The 26,612-nt window shown below is 49.4% G+C and overlaps 9 protein-coding genes across 9 annotated transcripts; 6 read left to right on the forward strand and 3 right to left on the reverse strand.

The window, feature by feature from the left end:
• Positions 1-1,239: 1,239 nt before the first annotated feature.
• N7496_005997 (Zn(II)2Cys6 transcription factor) lies at positions 1,240-3,520 on the forward strand (the record flags this gene model as incomplete). The annotated part of the gene is made up of 6 exons (XM_056698926.1): positions 1,240-1,508; positions 1,600-2,100; positions 2,178-2,422; positions 2,479-2,631; positions 2,669-2,768; positions 2,830-3,520. 6 exons carry the CDS (start codon positions 1,240-1,242, stop codon positions 3,518-3,520), a joined length of 1,959 nt encoding a protein of 652 aa, XP_056554339.1.
• A 263-nt stretch (positions 3,521-3,783) lies between these two features.
• On the reverse strand, positions 3,784-5,864 carry N7496_005998 (hydrogen/calcium exchanger domain-containing protein; the record flags this gene model as incomplete). The annotated part of the gene is made up of 6 exons (XM_056698927.1): positions 3,784-3,793; positions 3,861-3,949; positions 4,020-4,073; positions 4,151-4,692; positions 4,750-5,745; positions 5,861-5,864. 6 exons carry the CDS (start codon positions 5,862-5,864, stop codon positions 3,784-3,786), a joined length of 1,695 nt encoding a protein of 564 aa, XP_056554340.1.
• Positions 5,865-9,134: 3,270 nt separating this feature from the next.
• On the forward strand, positions 9,135-9,677 carry N7496_005999 (kinase-like protein; the record flags this gene model as incomplete). The annotated part of the gene is made up of 2 exons (XM_056698928.1): positions 9,135-9,244; positions 9,305-9,677. The coding sequence occupies 2 exons, from the start codon at positions 9,135-9,137 to the stop codon at positions 9,675-9,677; spliced, it is 483 nt and encodes a 160-aa protein (XP_056554341.1).
• Positions 9,678-9,746: 69 nt separating this feature from the next.
• Positions 9,747-10,402, forward strand: N7496_006000 (uncharacterized protein; the record flags this gene model as incomplete). The annotated part of the gene is made up of 3 exons (XM_056698929.1): positions 9,747-9,839; positions 10,109-10,240; positions 10,322-10,402. The coding sequence occupies 3 exons, from the start codon at positions 9,747-9,749 to the stop codon at positions 10,400-10,402; spliced, it is 306 nt and encodes a 101-aa protein (XP_056554342.1).
• A 3,271-nt stretch (positions 10,403-13,673) lies between these two features.
• N7496_006001 (glycoside hydrolase family 72 protein) lies at positions 13,674-15,293 on the forward strand (the record flags this gene model as incomplete). Its single annotated transcript, XM_056698930.1, has 1 exon — positions 13,674-15,293. The coding sequence occupies one exon, from the start codon at positions 13,674-13,676 to the stop codon at positions 15,291-15,293; it is 1,620 nt and encodes a 539-aa protein (XP_056554343.1).
• A 1,177-nt stretch (positions 15,294-16,470) lies between these two features.
• On the forward strand, positions 16,471-18,735 carry N7496_006002 (tryptophan synthase; the record flags this gene model as incomplete). Its single annotated transcript, XM_056698931.1, has 3 exons — positions 16,471-16,606; positions 16,682-16,985; positions 17,067-18,735. 3 exons carry the CDS (start codon positions 16,471-16,473, stop codon positions 18,733-18,735), a joined length of 2,109 nt encoding a protein of 702 aa, XP_056554344.1.
• A 520-nt stretch (positions 18,736-19,255) lies between these two features.
• Positions 19,256-22,272, forward strand: N7496_006003 (uncharacterized protein; the record flags this gene model as incomplete). Its single annotated transcript, XM_056698932.1, has 5 exons — positions 19,256-19,686; positions 19,734-19,803; positions 19,860-20,375; positions 20,423-20,681; positions 20,738-22,272. 5 exons carry the CDS (start codon positions 19,256-19,258, stop codon positions 22,270-22,272), a joined length of 2,811 nt encoding a protein of 936 aa, XP_056554345.1.
• A 98-nt stretch (positions 22,273-22,370) lies between these two features.
• N7496_006004 (Major facilitator superfamily domain general substrate transporter) lies at positions 22,371-24,097 on the reverse strand (the record flags this gene model as incomplete). Its single annotated transcript, XM_056698933.1, has 4 exons — positions 22,371-23,093; positions 23,123-23,686; positions 23,757-23,903; positions 23,984-24,097. The coding sequence occupies 4 exons, from the start codon at positions 24,095-24,097 to the stop codon at positions 22,371-22,373; spliced, it is 1,548 nt and encodes a 515-aa protein (XP_056554346.1).
• A 490-nt stretch (positions 24,098-24,587) lies between these two features.
• N7496_006005 (uncharacterized protein) lies at positions 24,588-26,526 on the reverse strand (the record flags this gene model as incomplete). The annotated part of the gene is made up of 2 exons (XM_056698934.1): positions 24,588-25,807; positions 25,866-26,526. 2 exons carry the CDS (start codon positions 26,524-26,526, stop codon positions 24,588-24,590), a joined length of 1,881 nt encoding a protein of 626 aa, XP_056554347.1.
• Positions 26,527-26,612: the final 86 nt, after the last annotated feature.

The following is a 26,612-nucleotide window of genomic DNA, read 5'->3' on the forward strand; positions in this document are numbered from 1 at the left end:
GTGCGCGAGGACCTTATCGGTTTACCTCACGAGGGTAGGTATAGGTTTCCTTTATCTCTATAATTTAGTAGAATAATCTTTAACTATCAGGAATTTTTGTTTAGGTTATGTCGGTACCTCTTGTTAATTGCGTTATTAGCCTTTTTTTAGTTTAATTTTATATCGAGTACTATCTCGTCCTTAGATAGCTTATTTCCAAGGTTGTTAGGCTCACTTCTATCCTTAAAGATTCTAGGATCCCGTGAGGAATATAGAGTCGGCGTTGAATTGTGGAATCTAGTGTTCCCAATTTCTATTAGAAGCGCTTGACTTTCACCACTAACTTCGATAAGTTTATTGTGGAGTGGAGTTAATTGATCTACCTCTACTCTGAGGGTCACTTCCTACCGTCTTAAAGGGAATAAAGACCTAAGAAGCATCTATCGTAGCAGAAATCGCTTGTAATATATTGCGGTCGGAACGGCGAGTAGCAAAGCTCACAATAATATTATCTATCCTTAACAGAGAATAGCCACACACAGAGTCGGCGAGTAGGCCCTTGGTGGGATGACTGAAGCCTAGTGTAGCTGGATATTCTTTCATCGATTTTCTTTTGGAAGTCTTTCGAGAGCATCTTCTTCGAATGGGAGTGTCAAGGAAAAATCAACAGCAGATCTTACATGCGCCCTGGGCTCATATTTATAACCCAGAGTCGGGGGAAAGGGAAAATTGGGTGACCTGGGTGATCAGGGTGAGAATCCTTGCTATATTCTCACCCACTCTCACTCCGGTCTCCAGAGTTCTCATCCATATCACCCACACTACCCTAAGATCGAATCCGACGTCTTTTTTGGCACAGGGGCGCATTGAGGATTGAATGCGTACTATAATGGGCTTAAGTACGGCTGAGCGGACGGAAAGCCCTGTTCTCCACACCCTATGGTCGTATGTGCTCGGGAGCTCTAAAGATTGGATTCTACCCAGAAAGACATTCAACCCTGGTCACTCCGCGTCTTTCTTCCCCTTCCTTTTTAGCTCTCTATCAAGATCAGCAATATGCCTCGCACTTGATTGGTGGATCGGCCGGCTCGGGATGACATAATTAGGTACTTCCCCGAGTCCGGCATCCCGCGGGAAGCCTGCTCATACTCAGTCCCCAAATTACGGCCGAGTTCTGCACGATAGCATTTATACCCATTTCAACCATTTCAATTGATTCCACCGTGATATATAAAGAACAAACCTCAAGAAGCCGCTATCATGGAGAATCACAACTCCACATTAACCAATGCAAAACACCCCGCTAATCCTTATCCATACGATACGGCCTATGTCAGCGAATTACTCAAGCGGAAGCGTCGCATGCGCGGGATCAAATCGTGTTTTCCCTGTCGGCATCGCAAGGTACGGTGTGATGGGAGCTTACCATGTGTAAGCTGTGTGAAGAGGGGTCATCCCGAGCTTTGTCAATTACCAGGACGAGGGAATGATGTTGGTGGTGAGATTGTTTCACCTAGGGAAGGGACGAGGTATGTACTAGATCTCAATTTGCGGTCATATGCAATTGAGACCATTCCAAGTTATTTATTAAGGCTTGGCTGGTTGTTAACATTCGTCTAGTCAAGATAATGAGTCTGGTTATAGCCCACAGCATCAGCAGGGCAATACGACATCTCAGTCCAACTCATCCACCACGCAATCAATCGACCTCATGATCGACCGGCTAACCAAAATCGAAGATCAAATCTCTTCCTTAAAGGCAGATCTACTCCAGACACGCACTGCATCAACGACCCCTGGAACCTTGGACATAAGTTCGAGTACAAACGCCAACCGTAATTCCAATCTCGTATCTAGCTCCCGCAGATCCTCTGCACCAAGCAAATCGTCGGGCAAACATTTCGTGGAAGATGCCACAGGCGCAACCATCTTCCTTGGGAGTCACTCAGATATCCCCGCAGCACTTGGCTGTAGACAGCCATCTCGGGATATGACGATCACCGATGCACTGGTTTTGGATCAGCTTGTACCACGGACATATCCCTTTACTTCTCTCTGGGGACCGGAGGCTGGGACGGGTGAGATTTGTGTTACACTTCCGGATGACTCGGATATTATCAGGTGAGTCGCTGAATTGACAACAGAAATGCGGTTAGCCTGATTGTTTGAGATTGGCATGATCTAATTTGGGTATATAGGTACTGGCAAGTGTATCAGACCGGCGCGTACCCTTTTTACCCTGGTCTTGTGACGATATCCCAATTCGAAACTTCGTTGTTCGCGTTCCTAGATCAGCGCGCCAGTGCGTCTCACAGTAATGAACCATCTGCGCTAGACGATGTTGATCCGTCATGGTTGGCTTTATTATTCGCCGTACTGGCGGGTGGAGTACAATTCTCGGATGATCCGATTAAAGAGCGTGATCTTCGGTCGAAGGTTTTCAGTACGCGCAGCAGTAACATCGAGCGGTCAGATCCACAGCTAACACAATAGTCATAGTCTGTTCATCTTTCCAATGCCTTCGCATTTCAAACTTCTTCAATAACACCAACATGAACCAAATCCAGGCCATGGCGCTGATTGGGCACTGTTTGAGGAATAACCTGGATACGAATAGTGCATGGATCCTTATGGGCAAGTCATTCTTTGCTCGTGGGTTTTTAATTAACACCATTGCTAATGAATCCAGGCGCGACTATGCGACTCGCACAAAGTATAGGATTGCACGAGGAAAATACCTCTGAATCCCCAGACTCATCACTAGATCACTACTACCGCAGAAGACTCTGGTAATACCCCTCCAACCTACATTCCACCCATCTACAACTAAAACTAACCATGTCTATCAAGGTGGATCCTCCTCTGGCAAGATACATTCCTCTCATTCACCTACGACCGCCCACCCAGCACAATAAACCACAGCAGCTCCATCCCCCACAATCCAGAATCTACATCGGCGTACTCATTCGCCGAGTGTATCTTCTCCCTGTGCCAGATCCTCCTCGATCGCGCCCGTCACCATCCCACCGATACTCCCACCACCATCAGTACACTAACCTATAAATCCCGTATCAAAAATATCTGGAATGACGCAGCGCCCTTTTTAGTTGACAAATCCGCTTGTCGCACATTGCAAGATCATCTCGAGCGTTTAGCGCTCCGGATTCATGTTAATTACGGTATATGTCGTCTCTCACGTCTGATACTTGAATCCGCCTCAGACAACGCCGCCATCGACATCCCCACCCTAGAAACCGAAACAATCACCCACGCCGCCGAAGCCGTCGAAAGCTTCCTCGACATGCACAGACTCTCATCCAACGTCTGTCGCTCATGGGCCTTCGTGCACAACGCCGTGAGTTGCGCGTTTACGTTACGCAGTTTCGGGACGACGCGGGTTGGGGGTGAATACTCGGGACTTATGGGGCGGTTAATCAGTGTTTTGGAACGGGAGGAGCGGATGTCTTCGTGGGAAGATGCGGATACGAATGTTCGGTGTTTTGGGCCCTATTCGAGGGCTTTGAGGGCTTTGAGGGAGTGAAGAACGGTTGAGAAGGTCTAGGTGACTCTGTAAGAATGAAGGGAGGTTACGTAGGGACCACGCAAAAGACAGGACTTCGACAAATTCCCAACCCCCAAAAGTGAAGCAAGAAACCACCGTTTGAATATTACAACGTGAAATTTTGAACAGACAAGACATGAGATGAACGTAAAAGGTCAGATGAATTACAAAACGGGGTATATTCCCAAAGCCAAAAATGATGGTGTAGAGTGAGCATAATTTGTTTGACTCGCAGAGCCAAATTAGAAGAACCTGATCAACAAAATTAGTAATAGCTCCAGACCAAGCAGAGAGGTAGCACGAGTAATCGAGTACGTACCAAGCAGCGATAGCGATAATCAGATACATCATCATGAGCAAGACGCCTTCAAGCCAGTGAGATTTGCCGTCTCCAATTAGGTAGTTGACCTATAAGAAAGCCATTAGTATCACCAGATGGTATAGAAAAGGTGCCAGTCATGGTGGAGGTGAAACATACCAAAAGAACAGCCACAAAGAGCAAGATAACCTCGAAACTGTCAAAGTTGAGAGTCTGCAAGAAAAAAAAAAGGTTAGCAAATCCACCAACACATAAATCCCAAGAAACCAGAATTCTGCGAAATCACTCACCATATCATCAATACCCATGATCCAACCCAAGACAACAATAAACGGCAAAACCAACAAAGCAATCTGCATGCTCGATCCAACAGCCACGCCAATCGCCAGATCCATCTTATCCTTACAGGCAACCGTAACGGCAGTAGCATGCTCCGCCGCATTACCAACGATAGGCAAAAGGATCAACCCAACAAAGGTCTCACTAATATTACCCGTCGCAGTCAACGCATCAATAGAATCAACCATGAACTCAGCGCAAACAGCGACAAGGGCAGTCGAAATGCCGAGCGTCAGCAAGGCGACGGGCATAGACAGTTGCGGCTGCTCGGGCTCCTCGCCTTCGTCATCTTGCATGTTGACTTCTTGGGCGTTGGAGCCGCCCATGGTCTGGGCGGTCATTTTGCCGATTTGCGCGATGCCGCGGTTAGCTTCGCCGCTCTTTTTGGAGCGCTTTTCGACTTTTTTGGAGGGCTCGTTGTACATGTCCACATGGGATTTGAGTTGGAAGAAGAGGTAGCAGCCGTAGACGATGAGGAGGAGAACGGAGGTACCTATAGACGGATCGTTAGAATTCAACGTGGAATATGATAGGAGGGTATGTTACTTACCCCGCGAAAGAGGAGCAGTGTTCTCCTTATTCCCATCAGACCACGTGTGGAAGGCAGTAGGGATAATCAAACTAGCCACAGCCAGCGCGAGCAGACTAGCCGCAGTCTGCGCGACGACGACATTGAAATGCTGCTCAACGCGGTTTACACCACCGAAGAAGAAACACATGCCCATGACCAGCAACAGATTGGAAAGCATACTACCAATCAGCGAGGTCTGCACGATAAGAACCTCCTTCTTAACCAGCGCAATGATAGAAATAATCAACTCGACCGCATTACCGAACGAGGCATTCAACAATCCACCAATGGTTTCACCAGTGCGCATAGCAATTTCCTCCGTCGCATAACTCAGCATCGCAGCGAGCGGGATAATCGCGATAAAGTTGACCACGAAGATAGCGATCGAGTTCGCCTTGACCACGTGCAATGCGATACCCACAGGCGCGGCGAGAATAAGCACGTTGATCCAAGAATTGAACACTGTCGCGCGGATCTGGCTTGCCACAGTGAAGTTGTTGGCCTGGGCGGGCTTCTCGTCATCCGGTTCAGGCAAAGGCACGTCCTCCTTATGGCCGCCAAACTTGCCAAAGAAACCCTTGCGCTGGCGCGCCTGAGTACCGTTGGCGTTCGCATTGCCATTTCCTTCAATCTCGGCTTCGAGGTCTAATCCCCGCGCCGTGGACATGTCTGCCGTGTCATTGATAGGTTCCTGGCTGAGATTGGATCCTGCGGGGCCGTAGCTACCGGCCGATTCGGGTGGGAATGTTCCTGCGTAGGCGGGGCCTTCGAGGTCGCTATTGAACTCGGCACGACGCCGTTGGTCCTGGGGGAGGCTCAGGTCGCCCATGCTCCGGGAGTGGAGAGTTTGGTCTTCTAGTTGGATGGAAGTGGTGCGGCGAGGGCGTCGGCGGAATTTCTTAAAGGGGTTGGCCGAGGATGGCTCGCCATCTTGGTCGTACCAGGCGAGGTTACGGGCCTGACGGCGGTAGATATCTATAGACATTGTTTAGCGAAGGGCTTGGTGGTAAATTGGAGTGAGGCGAAAGCGACGGTGATATTGATAGAGGTGTTGGCAAGAGGGGGTTAGATAGAACAGGCCAGGACTCACGCATTATGATCGATAGATAGTGGTATGAGAGATATGTCCTAGAATCGATGCGACGATGAGGTTTCAGGGATCTGATCGGGGGTGTCAGTCTTTGATAAGAATCAGAACAGCCACGAGCCAGCAGGTTTGAACAATGAATGTTCAACGAGCAGGGGTGCGGTCTTTGATATGCGGGTTGCTTTGATGCAACAGCCCAGTCTGCGCCTCAGCAAATGCGCTAATTCGACAGCTGGGAGACTGAAGCCTAGCCGCGCGGATCCCGACGTTAGAAAGCCACGTACGTGAGATAAATGTTCCAAATTTATTCAACCATACAAATTCCCAGAGAGGCGAATGGTGGAGAGATGGAGTGGTGAAGTTGCGAATACGGGGGACGCGACGTGGCGCAGTTGCAACGCAGCCACAGGAGAAGGAAAGGCAAAAATTAAAGAATAGTAAGAGGAGACTATTGAATCAAAACAACCCGGTTGTTTTTGAATGATTCCAAGTGGGATTTCTCCAGAGATTCAAGAATTGGGGAATCTGGGAGATCAAAGCAAGGGGAAGGGGGGGAAGTCGCGTAATCATGCGAGTTGTCAAGAAGAAGAAGAAGAAGCGAGCGTCGTGGCACAGAGAAAAGAGTGTGTGGGAGTGCAGCAGTAAGAAAAACAAAATCAGGGAGAGTCGGTACCCGAGGAGAAAGGCTGGACAGGAGCCAAATGGGAATTGATTCAGGATGAAAAGACAGGGTTAACTTTTTGGCCATCAATAATGCCAGCACAGCCACATTCGTGGGGCCCGGCGATCGTTCCCGCCGAGTACGAAGGTACGCTTGGCACAATTTAGTATTGTATACACAGCAACCTGTGTCCAGTGCGACCGGAGAATTATCAATCGATCCTGGTTAGTATTCAAATTCAAGGCCACGGATCAGGATATATAGGAATTTCTGTGCAGGTTTAGGTTGTGGTCGGGGTGACGATGGTGGATGATGCGTTGGCACTTGATGCTCATTTCCTTGGGGAGCATCACCCCTTAGCCGAAACACGGGCTGTCAACGGAGAACCAAGGAAACCCAAGCGAAATCAAGCAGGCAAAGAAAGGCTTCGCTAGGGGGAAGCTTTCCTTTGTCGAGCTTGAGTTTCTTGGCAATACCCTCCACCACCACCATCATCACATCATCATGTCGTATCCTCGTGTCCTGAACTTTTCTTTGCAGGAGATGTCATGGTTGGATATTCTTTCCCGATGATGACGGGCTAGCAGCAATGCAGCCACCAGGATGCTCACTAGCACAGACGATGATCGATGTGGCACATTGAGAGTACACCGGCCACGCATGGGTCCACTTTGGAATTGCTGTAGAACTCCGCGGGGAGGAAGATGATTGGACTAGTTGGTGACTTTGGCCCGCTCTTGGCATTGCCAGCAGTTCGTATTGTCGAATCACAAACGAGAGTTTCTGTGTCGAATCGAGCCTGGACTAGCCCCACGAACCCCCTTGCTCAATTTCTGAGCTCTGACGACGCTGAGAAGCTCCAAGGAAACGGCCGTAAGAGAAAAACTCGCGTCTGCAGACGGTCACGTGTAGCCCTCGGTCGGGCATTCTTTGCGATGTGAACGCTGTCAAGTGCTGTCAGAAACCCAACTGGGTAATCGTTCCTGTGCCATGTCGATTAGTTGCAAATCATGGCAGGCAAGCAACAGTGCCATCGCAAGGCTTTCCTCCTAAATCGGGGTCGGTATACGATTGGGTACGTCGGTGGCTGGTCAGCCAGCCTTGACTTGATGATGGCGATCACTGGGGAGCAGCCGCACCAGTCGAAAAGCAAAGATCAATGGAGAGAGTTCACAGTCGCAGCCTGAGATCTGAGGGCCTCAATGTCGGTGAGGCCTCAATACGTTTATTCAGCTGCAAATGCTGACCCGCGAAACCATTCCATCGGGTAGGCCAACAGGCACATCAGTCGCAAGATAGTTCCCTGCTTGGGTTAGTAGTTTCTGAGGGTAAGCGCTGGTTCAAGATCTGTAAGCTCAACTCCGGAGTCCCATTAGACTCCGAGGACGATAAAGAAACTCCATAAGGAAAGGTCGGAGGCTGAGTGTGTAGGCACCAGAGTCTTTTGAGAGGAGAAAGAAAGAGTAAGCGCCAAATGACGAGGCTCCGGGGGGGGCTTTATCCTTTTTGTTTCTAAAAGAAGAGCCTCCTTCAACCCGGGTTGGAGTCTGCCCTGTATGTGCACAGTAGAAACTCTCGAAATTATTGTAGTTGCCTGCTGCGGGGAATGGCTGGGCTTGATATTAAGGCCTTATTTTTGCCTGCCACTTGTCCTTGTGCATCTTTCAAACGAATCGGTACCTAGATTCATGCGGATCGACGCCATAGGGCTGGATTTCTATTCTTGGCTCACCAAAAGGGGCAGGTCACTACACTTGCAGTGGGGGCGGCATCGACTCGGAGAATGGCCTTTTCTTTAGTTTCGAGGTTCGCTCTTTGAAGATTGTGATTATCAGTCAATGCTCTAAAGAATGACAGGAGTAAATCGGTACCTGGTCACTCCTGGTGGTGGTAGGAGAGAAAAAACAGCGACTTACCCGGCGTTTCCGTGCCCTGAGTCTGTGGTAGGGCTGAAGTCTAGAACTGGTAGACCCGCCCTAATTCTACACACCTCCACTTTCATAAGGGCAATAGTAGGCTCTGTATATTCATCCATAGTATGAGCTTATCCACGAATTCACCTACTTAATGATTTCGTAACAGGAGAAGTTTAACCTCAAGTATGGACTCTTGCAGGCTGTTCAAATCTTCCGCTCCGGAAGTGCTACTTCATTCTTCCCTCTATTCTGCGAAATTTGCAAATATGAATAAAACCCATGGCGCAATTTTAATCTCCAATACTTACCATTATTCAAAAATTGTCCTCATGTCATGCAACAGCCCGTCCTTGCTAGCATGGCTCGGCTTCAACCGAGTGTCAGGAAATACATATACCCACTTATGGAGCAGCAGGATTTATGGATCTTGTCCTCGGGGAAACCCACTGCTTTACTATTTCGACAAACTACCTAACTCTCTGAATCTCAGCGACGGCATCCATTAGAAACATAATCATATAAAAAATAGTATTGATAGCCTGCGTCCGAAGTAAACAACACCTAGTTAACTAGGACGGTGTCCGTGTTGAGTAATGGGCATGCTGAGGCGGAGGTGGCACCCGGCGTTAACCTTGCAGGAAGCTCCCTGGTGCTAAATAACAAGGGAAGTTTTGGAGTAACCTTAAAGCTAACAGCGAAAATGCGACATTTTTCGAGATATATCAGTCAATTCTCGAAGTCATTACCCAGGAGGATCTCTTCTTTAAGTAGTAGCCCTGATCTGTTCGAGTACACCTCTGGACGCTTTTTGTGAGTCGTGCCCGCGCTGCTAAACGCGTTATTTGCGACTGACCTACTGCAATAAAACAGGTTCAACGAGGACCTCCGCCGCGCTGAACGTCGTATCCAATTCGACGTGGATACTCTTGCAAGGGCGGCCTGCCACTCTGTTGGCCGCCACCTGAATAGCGTGACCTCGATCACAAAACTCGCCGAGGGGGGCTTCAATCGCGTCTTGCAAATCACCTTCAATGATGGATATACAGTTCTTGCACGGCTACCTTACAAGTCAACCGTCCTAAAGCATCTTATAGTGGTAAGTGAAGCTGCCGCCCTGGCACTTCTACGAGCTTACAGGGTCCCGGTTCCTAAAGTCATTGCGTATTCCCCAGATCAGACGAACGCCGTTAGGACCGAATACATTCTACTAGAAAAACTCGAAGGGACGCCGTTAAGCGACTAGTGGTTTTCTATAGACACCAAAACCCGGGTCAAAATAATAAGACAAATTGTTGATATAGAGAGACGATTCATGAGCATTCCCTTACCAGTAAGTGGAAGTCTTTATTACCGCCGTGATCTTGACCACTCACAGCACGCTATCCCAGTCTCGGATAATATTATTGTTAGCCTAACCGCACAGTATGAATAGTGGTATAAGGAACGGGCCTCTTTAGAGGTTAATCGCGGCCTATATAAGTCTCTATTAAGACGCGTCTATTCTGTTTATAAGTATTAACATCGAGTTAAGGGAATACCTTTTCTGTGTACTTTGAAGCACCCGCTAAGCGCGAGATAAACTTTTGTGAAAGATTTAGTAAACCACGATAACACGTCGAAAGATACCTCCGAGAACTATACTAGCTTTAAAATATTTCACCTATTCCGTACTAGTATCTCCTTACCGATTATATAAAGTTAGCGCCTTATCTCGACGTTCTATTAACCTACCGTATATCTCGCCCGACTCTTCGCTACCCGGACGTTTTACCTAATAATATACTAATCAATACCTCTAACGACGTGGTAGGGATTATTAACTAGTAATATATAGTAATGCTACCTCTCTGTTTATACGCCGGAATCCCCGATTATTTTTAAAACTAGGGCGATCCCCTCTCCGAGACTTTATCTAAGCCGGAGGTTAAATTACCAGAAAATTTTGACCAACTCGGCCACGAAGAATAATATGCTATCTAAGAGACGATGCGGAGACGTATTATTTATTTTTATTACGCTACATTAACTATGAAATCCCTACTAGATCATTTCGACGCTATCCGATCCGATAACTGTATACTTCGAGCAAAGCTTTTCTATCACGCACAGGCTCCTTGGGAAGGAGACTCCGTCTCGTTGAAATATATCATGTTATAGGTTCTCAAGAATTGGCCCATGTTGCTGAATGAAGTGGTATAAATGATTTTTGTTAAGTATCTAGTTCATTTTTCCGAACAAGAGATTGAAAAATGCCCAGAGGATTATCGCCAGGAGCAGGAGAAACTACAAGAACTAGGCGAAATGAGGGATCTCATTGGGACGGATGCCCTTGGCTGGGTTTCCAATGATGATGAGCTTGAACGATGCAGGGCTGTGGTTCAGAGTATTAAGGATGGCTTGATGGAACATTCGAGCACTGAGATTGAGAAATCTGCGGTCCTTTACCATTTTCCTTTTGATGATCATGAAGACGGTGTATGATGTCTTTGATACTATAGGAGAGTGACGAGTCTTAACAGCCAACCCAGTTTGCCCAGCCATGTACTACTGCCTCGTGAAGGGACGGGGATACTATTCCTCTTGCAGCAAGATTGTCCAAAAAGAGCTGGTGGCCCAAGGGAGGCTGCCCATAGAGTACCATTCGCCTCAAGGGCCCCTTTAAACTTATCTCCCACCCATCTCACTTAGGCTGTCTGTTAGACGCATAGTCCTTATCTGTTTGTTATCCTTCTCAAAATTCCTAATACAAATCGAGGTTATGTAGATATCTATGTTCAAAGCCTTAATGAATAATGGTCATCATCCTTCATGCTGCGATCTGTTGAAAGCAAAACCTCGCTACTAAGGGCGATCCATCCAGATATCTCGAACGACCTACCTTACTGCCGGGGTTTTAATGTCCATTGAGATCCCAAAAATTTCACAGCCCCTTCAGATCAATAAAGTGCCCTACGTAGGCGAGCCAAGATAGGTTCCATACGTCTACTTTAATCACATCTCCCTTGTATGGCTCATAGTTATGAAAGAGTAATGTCTCCCCTCACTCTAAGCTAAAAGACTCATGATAATTCACCTCTCGGCAAGCTAGTCAAGCATTATCCCTTATCAATCCCCACTTGAATGCCCGCGTAAAACATGCACTACTACGTCACCATCAACCAGCTCCGTATCCTCTCTACATGACGGCACGACCGAGGAACCATCCCCACGCTAAAAAGCTTAGTTCAAAGAATGGAGCACACACTTCCATAGATTCGTCAACAAATTCCCCCAAAACTGAGAGGAAAGACAGTAGACGGACAAGTACCTGATGTACGGGAAAGTGATGAGCCTGCCCTGGCCCATCGGCATGCAGCCGTGCCCGTCCCGATCGTCAGGGGTAAACAATAGTCGGTAGATGCTGCAGGCACGAGGTAATTCATCGTCTTGCAGCTATGGAGAGGAATGGGAAGACTTGATTACGCAATCCTAGCCTGATATTGATAAAGTTGATGATCTTGTTTCTACAGGACGGCTACTGCGCCGAGTAGATTGACAGTATATTGAGGAGATAGCGGAAGAGAAGACTAATGTCCCGTCTGTTGCTGGAACATGGGTGGCCCACATCGAGGCGGGAGTTTTGCCTGCATGGTCCACTGGCACGATCGTACTGGCCAAATAGTCTTATTTGCTGCTCTTCGTTTTACACGGAGACCAGAAGAGTTCAAGGCTTACCGACGTCATACGCGCCGTGTTTAGAGGTCGTTGATCATAGTTTGGGGGTTTAGTCAATGACTCGAATTAAGGAAAAGTGTCTGCCTGTTCTAAAGTCTACCCGTGGTGGGATATGAGAGTGTTATTGAACTGAGATTGTCTGGGGCACGGACGTGGAGTCATGACGCTGCTCGCATTCCTCGCATTCTCGGCATGGACGTGGACACGGCTCGGGGAATAATCTAAGAATAAACATGGCTTTCACATTCCAATGGAATTTGTTAACTTGTTTCACAGTTTCATTGTTTTGCGTGGCAGTTGATCAAGAATGATTTATGACGATGAATCAAGGCTCCTTGGTCTTCTTGACCGACGTATGCCCAGATCGCCGAGGATTGCAATCGACATCCACGACCCGGATCGCCCTTGGCGGGAAAGACAAGCTTTTCTGTCCAACGCGAACCGGGCGTTTGACTGGAGATGCAGATTGAATTCAGCCGGTAATTATTCGAGGAATTGGATGGATATGCTTTCAGCTTTTGCAGGAAGCGCGGCTGGCAGATGGATAGGAAATGCGCATATTTTGGATAGTGGGCAGCCACGAGATTTGTGCATTGGACGGTTCCTTTTTTAGGCGCGGATAATGACTGGCTGGACGGGGATGATATTCCTTTGTCATGCACTAATGCAGGGGGCCAGCCACTCAGGGTCTCGCAAACCGGGTAGTTTTATGGACCCTTGCCAGTCCGCTCTGAGGACCATTATTCAGGGGCGAATTCTGTTTCGGTTTGAAAGGGACCATTTGAGGGACTTTTTCCCTTGTAGTGGGGTCGTGAGTAGCGGGCTGTTGAGCGAATGATATCAGTGGAGAGGGGATTGTCTCAGGGGCTCCCATCCCAGGGTTATCGAGGGTCATTGGCATTGGCGTGGGAGACGAGCTCCACTCGTTCCGAAACAAGCAAAGCTTCAGGGCCAAAAGGGCCTTCTCGCCTTTCGGAGGACCCCTCAAAGGGCTCCCCTCCAAAAGTGGCCCCAGTTGGAGGATCCACTTTGGTCCCTTCAGGGCCCAATGACCCTGAAGCGCCCCGAGATATCGGGGGCCTCAACACTCCCTGTGTTTTCGGTCGCCAATGATGGTTTGCATCTGACAGATGCTCCATTGATGTGCGATGCACCCACAGGCACAGCCCGCTTGATGATGCGTCGCCATTGCAATAATTAATCATGTTGCATTGGGGGATGATGGTGGTGGTGATTAATGGAGGAGGAGAGAGAGTATGAGAAGTGAAGTCGGCCGTCTTACCATCTTTCAGCGTCGGCCCCAGGCAGTCAACCCACTCCAATCACCTGCTCTTTCCCCTTCTCCTTCTTTTCCTTCTTCTCCCTTTCCCTTTTCAACTGCTTCCTCCTTCCTCCTTCCTCCCCCCCCCCCAATTCATTCGTTTTGTTTTGGCTCTCCGTGTTGTGACTACCCTCCAACACATCACATTCCTTTTCAAACCCGTCAATTCTTGACATCACTCGCTTCCGAGCTTTACCGCTCATCATGAAGTACTCCGTTCTCGCCGGTCTGTCCCTCGTGGGCTCGGCCTTGGCCACTGTCCCTGCCATTGAGATCAAGGGCAAGAAGTTCTTCTACTCTAACAACGGTACCGAGTTCTACATCCGTGGTGTCGCCTACCAGGCCGACTACTCCAGCCCTACCAGCGGTTCTAGCAGCTCCAGCCTCAACTACGTCGACCCTCTGGCCGACGTCGAGAGCTGCAAGCGTGACATTCCATACCTCGTCCAGCTCCGCACCAACGTCGTCCGTACTTACGCCGTCAGCCCCAACTCTTCCCACGACGAGTGCATGAACGCCCTGGCCGATGCCGGTATCTATGTCATCTCCGATCTGTCGGCTCCCTCCCAGTCCATCCAGTCCGACGACCCTACCTGGGATGCCGATCTGTTCACTCGCTACTCCCAGGTTATCGATGCTTTCGCCAAGTACCCCAACGTGATCGGTTTCTTCGCCGGTAACGAGGTTGCCAACAGGATCAACAACACCGACTCTATGGCCTACGTCAAGGCCGCCGTCCGTGACATGAAGACCTACATTAAGCAGAAGAACTACCGTAGCTCCCTGGCCATTGGTTACGCTACCGATGACGATGCCACCGTCCGTGAGCAGGTCTCCAACTACCTGGTCTGCGACACTGCCGCGGACTCCATCGACTTCTTCGGTTACAACATCTACGAGTGGTGTGGTGAATCTAGCTACTCCACCTCCGGCTACGAGGACCGCACCAAGGAGTTCGCCGACTACCCCGTCCCCGCCTTCTTCTCCGAGTACGGCTGCAACCAGCCCCGTCCCCGTCCCTTCACCGACGTGCCCGTCCTGTTCGGCCCCAAGATGAACGACGTCTGGAGCGGTGGTATCGTCTACATGTACTTCGAGACATCCAATGAGTTCGGTCTGGTCTCCACCAGCGGCAACAGCGTCAAGACCCTGCAGGACTTTGAGAACCTGTCTTCCCAGATGCAGAAGGCTACCCCCACCGGTGTCAACAGCGCCAGCTACTCCGTCAGCACTACCGTTGGCCGCAGCTGCCCTACCGTCGAGGCCGGCAACTGGCTCGCCGCCAGCGTCCTGCCTCCCTCCCCCAACGCCGATCTGTGCGAGTGCATGTACAACGAGCTGGAGTGTGTGCCCGTTGACAACATCTCCACTAAGAAGATGACCGACACCTTCAACTACCTGGGTGGTGTCAAGGGCGCCATGTCCGGTGTCGCCACCAACTCCACCGCGGGCCAGTACGGTGCCTACTCCATGTGCAATGCCAAGCAGCGTCTGGCTTGGGCTATGAACCGCTACTACCAGCTCAACAGCAAGAGCAGCGACGCCTGCGGTTTCTCCGGTGCGGCCAAGACTACCAAGGCCACCACTGCTTCCTCCTGCTCCGCTCAGTCCTCTGCCATGAGCGCCATCGGTACCGCTGGTACCAACAACGTCGACGGCGAGCTGGTTGCCTCTGCTAGCGCCACTGGCGGCTCCTCTACCTCTACCTCCAAGGGCGCTGGCGCCATGACCTCTAGCCCCCAGGCCGTCTACATCGGTGCCTGGCAGACCGGTGCTTACGCGGTTGCCGCGATCGCCTCTGGCCTGTTCATGATCATGCTGTAAACCACTTGTCATCCAAGAACCAAAAATGGGCTCTTTTCGTCTTTTTTTTTGTTTTTTCAACTTCATCTTGTTTTCTGTGATAAACTGGCGTGTCAAACTTGACACCCTCTCTTTTTTTCGTGTGCTATAGTTTCGGCAGTCTCGCACCTTGGCGCACATCCCGCTCTTCTTGTATTCGAGAACTTCTTTTCTTCCGATAAATTGTTTATATAATCCTTGATGGTCCAATAGCAAGCCGGTGTTCATTCATTGATTCAGCTTCAATCCGTAGTTTATATAGTACTTTGCATCTAGTGTCTGTGGAGATGGTTGCTCTTCAAATACTCCACCCACATCTACAGTAATAAGGTCCTCCTGTAGCAGGTACGTCATGGATGCGTATCTTGTAATTGCAACGCTGGAATAAGCTCTCCATAGATTAAATCCACCCAATAGCACCACATCTTACTCTAATCTCATCGTCTAGAACGCATCTCTCTTCTAGAACGGGCTCAGTTAAGGTACGGTGGAGTCGGGTGCGCGGCCCGCACACCTCTCCACTTGATCCGACCCGATTCCGACTACCAGTATAATATTCAAATACCCCCGGTGGCTGTTTAATTCTGACTCATTTCTTTGATGCGCGCCCTTCAGAAATTAGAGAGTTATTTGGGAATTCAATTGGATGATCCCGGCGTGGTTGGAGCGTGGTTTGTGGTGAGGGTGGTTGTTGTTGGTGAATTGAACCATCTTAGTGTCTTTGCAGGAGGGAGGATCTGGAGTGTAAATGTCAATTGGCAGTATAGAATGGTGTACAAGATACTATATGCTCTTTAAGTGAATTTCAAATAACATTCCATTGAGTAGCATAATGGTTCATTGCACTGGATATAGTAGCTCCGGTGGGTCAATGCCAGAACTAGTCCGAGGATGGAAGTACATGGTTCGCCAGGGGTTAGCTTGTACGTGCAAGACTACAGGTAGACATTGTGAGTCAGAGTCATAGATCAGCAATTGCTGGAATGGGATATAAATACTGCTAAGATTTGTGCTTGATTTCATATTCTTCAATTGACTCAGTCAGACATCATTGCACTTGTCTCTCCAATTGACGGTACCAGTCCTTTTCTATCTATCTTCCTTCTTGGAAATCATATCTACACTTTGTCAAAACGTACACAATCACAAACCACCCAATATGGAAGCTATCAACTCCGTATTCGCAACATGCAAGAAGGAATCCCGCGCTGCCCTGGTCACCTACGTGACAGCCGGATACCCAACCGCATCTTCAACACCCGATATAATGCTATCAATGCAAGCCGGCGGCGCAGGTACGTCCCTCCTTACTAACCCCATCTCCCAACCTAACTCAACCGCCATCTTATTCTAACACCCTTCTTCCTCAGATATCATCGAACTAGGCATTCCATTCACAGACCCCCTAACCGACGGACCCACAATCCAAAAATCCAACGCCCAAGCCCTCCAAAACGGCGTCCGGATCCCGGAGATGCTGCAGATGGTTCGTGAAGCGCGGAGCCACGGTCTTACGGCGCCGGTCGTGTTTATGGGGTATTATAATCCTGTACGGGCTTATGGGGAGGAAAAGATGTTGAGGGATTGTAAGAGTGCGGGTGTTTGTGGGTTTATTATGGTTGATTTGCCGCCGGAGGAGGCGGTGCGGTTTAGGGGGGTTTGTAAGGGGTTTGGGTGAGTCTATACTTGGAATTTGTAGATGTGATTCATTCGCGAGAGTTGACAGATTGGGTGCTAACTGCGGTATATTGTTAGGCTGTCATACATCCCACTCGTTGCACCCTCGACACCAGACTCCCGTATCAAAATGCTCTGCAGTATTGCAGACTCATTTGTGTATGTTGTTTCCCGGATGGGAGTGACGGGCTCCTTGAAGGTGCTTGATGAGGGCTTGAATAAGCTTTTGGAGCGTGTGCATGTCTACACTGAGAACCGGGTACCGACGGCTGTGGGCTTTGGGATTAATACTCGCGAGCACTTTGTGGATGTTGCCCGTATTGCAGATGGTGTCGTTATTGGGAGCAAGATTATTAGTATCCTTCGTGATGCACCGGAGGGTGCTGAGGCTCAGAAGGTGATGGAGTATTGCATGCATGTCACTGGCAGGACAGAGGCTCGAGTCATCACCCCTCCTACTGAGGAAGAAAGCCTGGGAGAAGCCACAAATATCATTTCAGCCCAAACCTCAACAAATGAAGGAGATGCTACGCCTACCGATCTGACCACCCGCTTCGGCCAATTCGGCGGCCAATACGTCCCCGAAGCACTCATGGAATGCCTCACAGAACTGGAAACAGGCTTCAACACCGCCATCGCCGACCCAACCTTCTGGGCCGAAATCGCATCCTATGCCTCCTACGCCAACCGCCCCTCAAGTCTACACCTAGCACCCCGACTCACAGCACACGCAGGTGGAGCCCGCATCTGGCTCAAGCGCGAAGACCTAAACCACACAGGCAGCCACAAGATCAACAACGCACTGGGCCAAATCGTTCTCGCAAAACGCCTCGGCAAAACAGCTATCATCGCAGAAACAGGAGCCGGCCAGCACGGCGTGGCAACGGCAACCCTAGCCGCGCGTTTCGGCATGAAATGCACCATCTTTATGGGCGCGGAAGATGTACAGCGACAAGCGCTGAACGTGTTTCGGATTAGACTCCTCGGAGCACGAGTCATCGCTGTACCCGGTGCGCATCCCGGTGATGGGGGTACGCTGCGCGATGCGGTGAATCAGGCGTTCCGGACATGGGTTACCGATCTTGATAGTACGCATTTCGTGATTGGATCTGCGTTCGGTCCGCATCCGTATCCGACTATTGTGCGCACCTTCCAGGCTGTTATTGGGAATGAAGCGCGGGCGCAGTTCCAGGAGGTTAATGGTGGGAGATTACCCGATGCTGCTGTTGCTTGTGTAGGTGGTGGTTCCAATGCTGCTGGCATGTTCTATCCTTTTGTGCAGGACAAGGGCGTGCAACTCATTGGTGTCGAGGCTGGGGGTGATGGCTCAGGCATTGGCCGGCACTCTGCAACGCTGGCGCGCGGTTCGGTTGGTGTTTTACATGGTGTTCGCACGTACGTGCTACAGGACGATGATGGTCAGATTACTTCGACGCATTCGATCTCTGCCGGATTGGATTATCCTGGTGTTGGACCGGAGTTGGCGAGTTGGAAGGAGTCGGGCCGGGCGAGGTTCGTTGCTGCTAGTGACCAGGATGCGTTGGATGCGTTTAGGTTGCTGAGTGAGACAGAGGGCATTATTCCTGCGTTGGAAAGTGCACATGCTATTGCTGGTGCAGTTAAGTTAGCGAAAGAGTTAGGTGAGGGTAAGGATATTGTGGTTTGCTTGAGTGGACGTGGTGATAAAGATGTGCAGACTGTGGCGGGGATGTTGCCAGAGTTGATGCCAGACATCGAAGAGAACTGAGTTCTGGGGCCCGATTGAGTGCAAAAAGGCGTTAATTTGGATGATTTCCTTTCGTTTGTCTCATTCTCTTAATTTTGAATTGAGTATAACCATAGAATGGGGGTTATTATCACCTTCAGATCTGATCTGATACTATTTAGTTTATCTCTCCTGCCTCTATGCCCTATAGGCGCAATTAGTCTGTTCTATGAAATATTGCAGTTATGATTCTCGTACCATTGAATGAAGAACTGTCTCTATCTTCAAGTCCCATAGTTCAGAAGCTTCTTGGACGGTAAACCATTTTAACCCGCAGCCCCGCGTAGCCGCTCCTCCTCATTGGAGCCACGCTACCCCTGCACACTTGAACCTCACAAGCACTGCCACCGCCGCTAGGCGATGCGGCTGATTTATTCCCAAAGATGCGCTCATCTTCTTCCTCTTCTCAACCGCTTCGCTCTCCAATTATACAGCATTAGATTCTTATGTTGCTAAGGGCTCTAGCATCACATCTTTTGTCAGTCCTAGCCACAGACAGACCATGTCTGATCCTTTCTCGGTCGCGGCTGGCGCAGTCGGTGTTATTTCACTAGGCATCCAGCTGTGCAAAGAGATTTCTAGCTACACAGAGGCCTGGCAGGGTTACGATGGAGACATCCAGAGCATTGGCGCCAAGGCTGAGTCGCTAAAAACCCCTTTGAAGAGGCTCCGAGACCTCGTCGAGGATACCCGACTGACCGATACGGAGATTACGAATGATATCAATGAGAAGGCACTTGGACTCGAGCATCAAGTTCAAAGACTTGAGAAGAAGCTTAACCTGATCAAGCCTGTATTCTCTGACAAAACATCAGACAAATTCCGCAACAAGCTCAAAAAGGTTGCATATCCCGTCGTCACGCGAGATGCCCTACGGGATATCAAAAGTGACTTGGATAGTATGCAATCAACGATACAGATGACACTGGCTATGTGAGTTGCATGGATCTTTGCGCATGATATAGCTAACGGAATATAAGATTTAATGCCCAGCAAGCCCAGAAATCCCAAGCCACGCAAGAGAAGATGGTTCGATTGATTGAAGAAATTGTATGTTCTCTATCTGCATGATAGGCTCACTGGCTAATACAATCCTTTCTACATAGCATGTAACCATGTTGAGCGTTTCATCAAAGTGCATGCCGGCACCTGGTTTGCTTCGATCCTTGTGTGACCGCAGTGACGAAGATGCGCAATTGGTCCAAAAGCAATTACAATCAACTACAATTAGCCAAAGTGACATCCCCGATCTACAAGCCAACGTAACCTGGCCAATGCTGGTTCATCGGAATAAGCGCAAATTTACAACAAAGTCAGTGGAAAGAGCGTATCAATATCACAATTACTGGCTCCGTCGCACTATCAAATTCTCATTCTCGCTTTCAACTGGAGCTGGAGGCTTCTCCATCGCACCTTCTTTGCATCTATGCAATCTTCTGGGATGGGACAGTTGGGCGTGTGACAAATCATTAGATATGAACACATTCAACTGGTTGTGGGTTCCAAATTTCAAAGGAAACGTGGATGATTTGATCCATGACTTTCGAGTTGCATTTTCTGCTGGCAAAGCGACACCCTCAGATATGTTGAGCCACGGTGGACAATGGCTTTCTCTTGTGGACGTATGTCTTGCTTCTGACTTGAGTGAGAAGAAAACTGACGTGTCCAGGTCTTTCACTCTTTTTTCCTCAGGGAGGATGAAATTGAGACTCGCAAGTTGACTCAGTTTCTAATAGATTGTGGTTCTATACCTGATAACGCAGCAAAATTTGGGTTTCTACAGAAGATGTCCTCTGCAAAATTCTGGGAAGCGGATGAATACACGTTCGCCGTCCAGTTAATCAACATTGGGGGTCCCTTAGGTACCATGCCACGTACGCGTGCTGGAAAGACGAATATGAAAGGCCTCCTCAAAAGAGACGAGGAATGTGAGTCATTGCTTTTTAATTCTATTTTTCCATGAATTCAATCTGATTTTGCCCAGTAATCGACCTACCCGGTATAGCGAAAGCAATTCTCCGAGAATCAGAGGCAGATCTGCGAGAGGCGTTAGATTTAGGACCCGAAGGACCTAACGAGGTAATCCAGGGTATATCTCTGCTGGAACTCGCTGTTGGATGGCCTGCTGGCGTACGAGTTCTGTTGGAATCTGGAGCAGATGGCACTGGAGTCGCTCTAAGTCGCTCGCCTTGCAGACCATGCGATGTGAATGATATTGACTGTGATACTTACTATGACTCAATGATTCCTCTGCTTCAAGCCGGATGTATAGTTAAATCAGCGGACATATTATTTTGCGAATCATCCAAGGTACGATTATTGCTTAGCCATGACCTTGTCAAGCGACGAAAAAAGCTACAAGCACTAGCATATTCTTCCTTGCCCTCGCAGAGGCTCGCCGAACTATCTGCAGGTGCTGGTGAAAACGTGACGGGGATTCCGGATATCCACGCTTTCCAAATTTACACCGAACTACTTAAGCAAGGCTTTACAATTGACCCTTCGCTAAAAATACGCGAAGATAATTCTCCGCCAATATACCATCGGCGTATTGCACACGTGGAAGCTTGGGAGGAGCTCTACCAGCTTGGCTTTCGAGAAATCGATACTCCAGATGCAGAGGGCCTCACACCATTGATGGTTCAACTCACATACGTCAATGAATTTTCAACCGACCCAAACCGTTCTCTGGCACGCATCCTATGGCTGTTTCATAAAGGGGCGAGTTTAGCAAAACCCCTGCCATATTCCAAGGGGACAGTGGCACACTTGGCCAGCTCGTGGATGATCGGCGAGATCCTACGTATGATCTGCTTGGACGAGTATGACGGCCGTAAGAGGTGGCCGGGATTCGTGACAAAACTTAGAGAATATAGGGAATCCATTTTCCTGGTTCCCTCTGTTTGTGATAACTGCATCTGCGCATGCTGTCCTGGCGGATGTACTACTTTCTTAGTGGCACTGCGAGCTCTTATCGCACTCTTCAAGAGGACTGATTTCTCGTTGAGCGAAGCAGCGGAGGAATTTCGCCTTATTCTTTCTTTTCTGGTTCAGTGGACTGATACCAGACCCGGGATAAATCATACCATCATTCGATCTCTCACATTTCATGCCTTGGGCTTGCGGCACACATGTTGCGCAGAGATTGACGACTTGGAGTTTTCGAGCCCTAGGTGGAGTAATGTCAGAGATGAGCAAGATATTGAAGACATTCTGGAAGAAGATCATTATTTTTACCATGAACTCGATCGACTGATTTCTGAGTTCGGAAGGGATTTCGATCAGCTTGGATTGCCTATCATGGAGTTCTTGGACAAGGTGTGGCATGCCCGTATGATTGAGTATCTTTCAACACCTGGCTCTTACGATGAAGAGCACATCCATCAGACTAGGAATCTTGGAATCTTCCTGGAGCCGCATGAGATTGACATTCCCGACATTATCTACTACTTTGGCAATCAGGTCGAAGAAGTTACATCGGATAGTGTGAATGGAGCAACTTTCATTTTTCTCTTGTAATTAATTTCTCTCTCGTGATCAGAGGATCACTTGCAATAGAGTCATGACTATCTATCATTTAATGCATCTCTCCCTTCTCCAATCTTTACATTACCCATCTACTCCACCAACTTTTTACCTTCCTCACTCGACGCAAGACTTGAAAATTGAATCCCGCGGATGGCATGCCCCTTCCACATCAAGAGCATCACAAAGAAGAATGAGAACACCGCAAAGAATGCCATCATCCCGTATACCCAGCCCACATTGACCGCCTCCACCCAAGGATTGATGTAAAAGCTGATCGTGAGTCCGTACACAATACGATAAGCACCAATCACAATGCCCGCCTCTGCAGGGTACTTGGTGAAACACTCGACGACATAATTCACCGTAACAGGCACGCTAGCAAGCGATCCGATTGTCACGATAAACACTGCTAGTGCGAGGACCATGTAGTGAAGGTGGTACTGGAGAGCGGCACCGAAGATACCCAGACCGATTGGGTTGAGAATCAGACTAGGGAGCCAGAGGACATGCAAGCGATACTCAGGTTTCCAAGCACCGTTGTTCCAGCGACGCGCAAGAGCGAGAGGGAGGCGGTCATTCAAGTAGTGCCCATAGAACTGGACGAAAATGATGCCGATCCAGTGACAGAATGTAAAAGCGGCATTTTGCTTCAGGGTGAAACCATAGCCACCCTCGGCGACGGACTTCTGGAGCCAGACAGGGGTGAGCGCATTGACGCCGACGTAGAAGCCGAAGGAGATGAGGGTGAAGATGCCCATAATAATAGTGACAGGGCAGATGCCAATGAGGATAGGGGTGATCCCAATTTTGGCCTATTAAATGATTAGCTGAAGCACTAGACCAAACGGATGGTTATACATGCCGTTTCCTTCCATGTGGTCGGCTGCACGACTCGATGGCCAAAGAAGAAAGTGGCCACCCGGTTTTCACCAAATGAAATTGGAACCTCCGGGTTCTTCTCAGGATATTCACGGTTGAAACCGGTCTCTTCAAGGCACAGGAAGCAGCATATCAGGGTGAATCCAAGTAGACCAACCGTCCACCAGAACTCAACAGGGAAAAAGGCCCCGGCTGAAATAAAGCCCGAGAATGTTGGGCCAGCAATCGTTCCGAACAAAAATGACATGTGCAAAGCAGTAAAAGCACGACCACGCTGATGCAAGAAGAACAAGTCGGTGACAACACGAGGACCTAAGACTGTCGGCACTGCACCGAAGAACCCAGAGAACAGCCGGGAGAGAATGTACGGAATGTAGTCATTCGGGTGGGTCATCACTGCTCCCCATACCTGGCATACAAGCGTGCAGAGCACACACCAGAATATGACCGAGCTGCGACCCAAAAGATGGGAGATGGGCGCGAAGAAGAATGGCCCTGCGGCCATACCGGCCAGGGCAGCCGAATTCTACATGATTGTTAGTTCTGTACCAAGTCTAAGCTGTCAAGTAATAAAGCAAGCAGGCATAGACACGTACCGCATAGGACTCCTGTAGCTTCGTCTTATGGTACAGCTTCTCTTGATCTGCGAGATTCAATTGCCCAGACAAGGGCGCAATAGCGCCCGAGAACGAAGCTAAGCAAAGCACCGATAGGATAATGTACTTCCGCCGCGTAGACCAGTTCTGCCAAGTTATCAGATTAGCTTTCGAACATCAGCGCCTCACGGTCACGCAATCCGCGCCTATAGAACATCATCGCATACCAGGGGGTCGCGGGGGTGGGTACTAGGCTGAGGAATCAAGACGAGATGCGCCTCACGCGCCGCTGGCGCGGAGGATGCCAAGTCCTGTGCCTCTTTCATGTCGTCTACCGTCATTTTTTTGAAGCTGACAGCCTCAAGTGCCACATCGACTGTTGAGGTGGGAAAGGGGGGTGTTGAACTAAGGGACTGGACCCATCCCTTGTAGTTTTATTTTCTTTTTTCCCTCGGGCAAGGTAATTGGATGTCTTGGCGGACGACGCCTTAATTTCATGTCCGAGCGCCGCTCGTTTAGCGGATCGGCCATTTCTGTGACGCGTCAGCTAAAGGGGTAAACTAAGCTCATTTATGCTTCTTTGTGCAAGCACCGGGCTATTGCATGTCGATTAATATCTTTGGTATTCAAACAGAGTAACCAATTGCTTAGCTGCTTAGCAGACATAGTTATTACACTCCAGTGACCAAGACGTGGCTATGAAGCTTGTTCTCAGAAGGTTTCGTGGCGGCTTAGAGTGGAGCCACTTTCGCAGCCAAGTCGGGTGAGCTCCTGAGTATCGAGCCTCACAAGTTCTCAGAAGATGGTCGGTTTTGGTTATCTACAATCGATTCACTCTTCCTCACTCTGTGCACGCCGGCTCCACCGCCGCACCATTGGCCCCCACCGGTGTAGTATATATGGCACGGGAAGAAACACGGTGGCAATCGCGCCTAGGAGGGTCAAGCTCCAGGCAATGCCAAGCTTGCGATACATTGGCTCTGAGACGTAGACTATGACACCCGAAGAGACAAGGCGCAACATCTGGACAGCAGCTAGGGCACTAGCAGCATGGTACTCGAAGGCTTCAGCGACGTATTGGTACGAAGAGATGAAGACGCATAGCACCCCGTAGCCCAACACCACGGATGAGCCGAGCGGACACCAGACTGAGATAGACGGGCGAGCCGTCCAGCCCATCCAGAATAGTGCGATTGGGATTGCGGGGGCCCCAAACATGGACAGATAGAGATTGATTTCTGGACCCGAGTAGTCACGTCCATCGGAGCGGCTGCGGAGGATGTCTTTGCGCACCAACTTCATAGCTAGCGGGACAAATAGGCCGGCGAGAAATACGCCTGCCAAGATACCGAGGAAGGCAAGACTTGTTTCGGTGGGCTTGAACTTATACACTTTCTGGTAGATATACATATAGCCCGCGATGAAGGTGTAGAGGATGATGAATATGGCCGAGAGATAGACTGCAAAAATCATGATGATCGGCTCTGTCGCGAGTAAAAGGAACGGTCGATATATTGCGTGGGCAAGGCGGCGCAAAAACGAGACCCTTTTAAACTCTAGCGGCGCTCGATACCGATGGTCTCCAGTGAGGCGGCGGAGCTGCTTTGCTTTCCAATGCAACAGAATAGGGCTGTATGTTTCCGGCATGAATAGCACAATTAAACCTAGTGCAATGCCCGCCAAGATAATAGTCATCCAGTCTATAAACTTCCAGCTCACTGAATGGGCAACGGAGACGAATGAACCGGGCACGGGGCCTATTAAAGGTCCCATGAAGCCCAAAATGGCGTATAGGGGGAAGACATAGACTCGCTCAATCCGTGACCAAAGGTCAACGATGGATCCTGCGGTGCACACCAGGGGAGCAGACCCAAAAAATCCAGCGAGGCCTTTTGTGAACATTTCCTGTGCTGGGGTCTTAGCGAGACCTGTCCCCATTTCAAACAATATAAAGAGCATCAGCGAGGGAATGAACACGGGATTGCGTCCAACAACTTCGGAGATAGGCGCTATGAACAATCCCCCTATCCCGAGGCCGGCTATGTAAAGAGCTTGTAAAAGAGCCAGTCAGTCTCTAGGTAGAGCATCCATAGCACCGCTATTACTTACCTGTAGGCACCGTCTCGATTGCAAAGTTATCAGATCCATAAAGTTTCCGGGTCTCGGGGGTGAAAATAACAGCATCAATTGTAGTCGCCCATAGCATCGTGGCTGCAGTCAGTGCCACTACCAGTGTACATGCCAGCCGAAGTGGGACAGACCAGTTATGCGGGTCCATTGGGTCACAGTCGCCCTCGAAGGTGACCACGACGAGTCGATCCTTATGGACTAATCTGTCGTCGATTATACCATCAGTGGCCTCCTCGGGTGCGCCATTGGGCTCACTGCTGCCCGGTCTTTGTCTTTCAACGCCTGTCAACATCATATCGAGCGTGCCTCCCAGAGTCTCTTGCGAATTGATAGTGTGCGGTTCGTCTTGGAACTCTGTGTCATAATCCGCACGCTCTACATCTCCATCACGTTCCAAGTGTGTGCGGGTCGTATGGCGAGGATGAAGGGCTGGTCCCGAAATGAGAGTGCGCTGACCATGCTCTCGTCTTCGTCTTGCCGGTTCACCATCGTCTATCTCGCGAGGTTCAGACAGGATCTCTCCTTCACGGTACCAGTAGCGTCGCTCTCTAGTCCAGACATCATCGGGCTTGTCGTGTCGCACCACAATCTGTTTCTCAAGTTGTCTGCAGATCCTTCGATGTTGAAAGAACGACTGCATCGCGTGTGAGTTGCCTCTAGTAGCGCTTACCCTGTCAAATTTTTCAGGGAAATGTCCTTGCACTTTTGAAATATCTTATTAGCTGC

The sequence above is a fragment of the Penicillium cataractarum genome (genome assembly GCF_028827025.1).
Source record: "Penicillium cataractarum strain IBT 29864 chromosome Unknown utg000005l, whole genome shotgun sequence".
In the NCBI taxonomy this organism is placed as follows: Eukaryota; Fungi; Ascomycota; class Eurotiomycetes; order Eurotiales; family Aspergillaceae; genus Penicillium; species Penicillium cataractarum.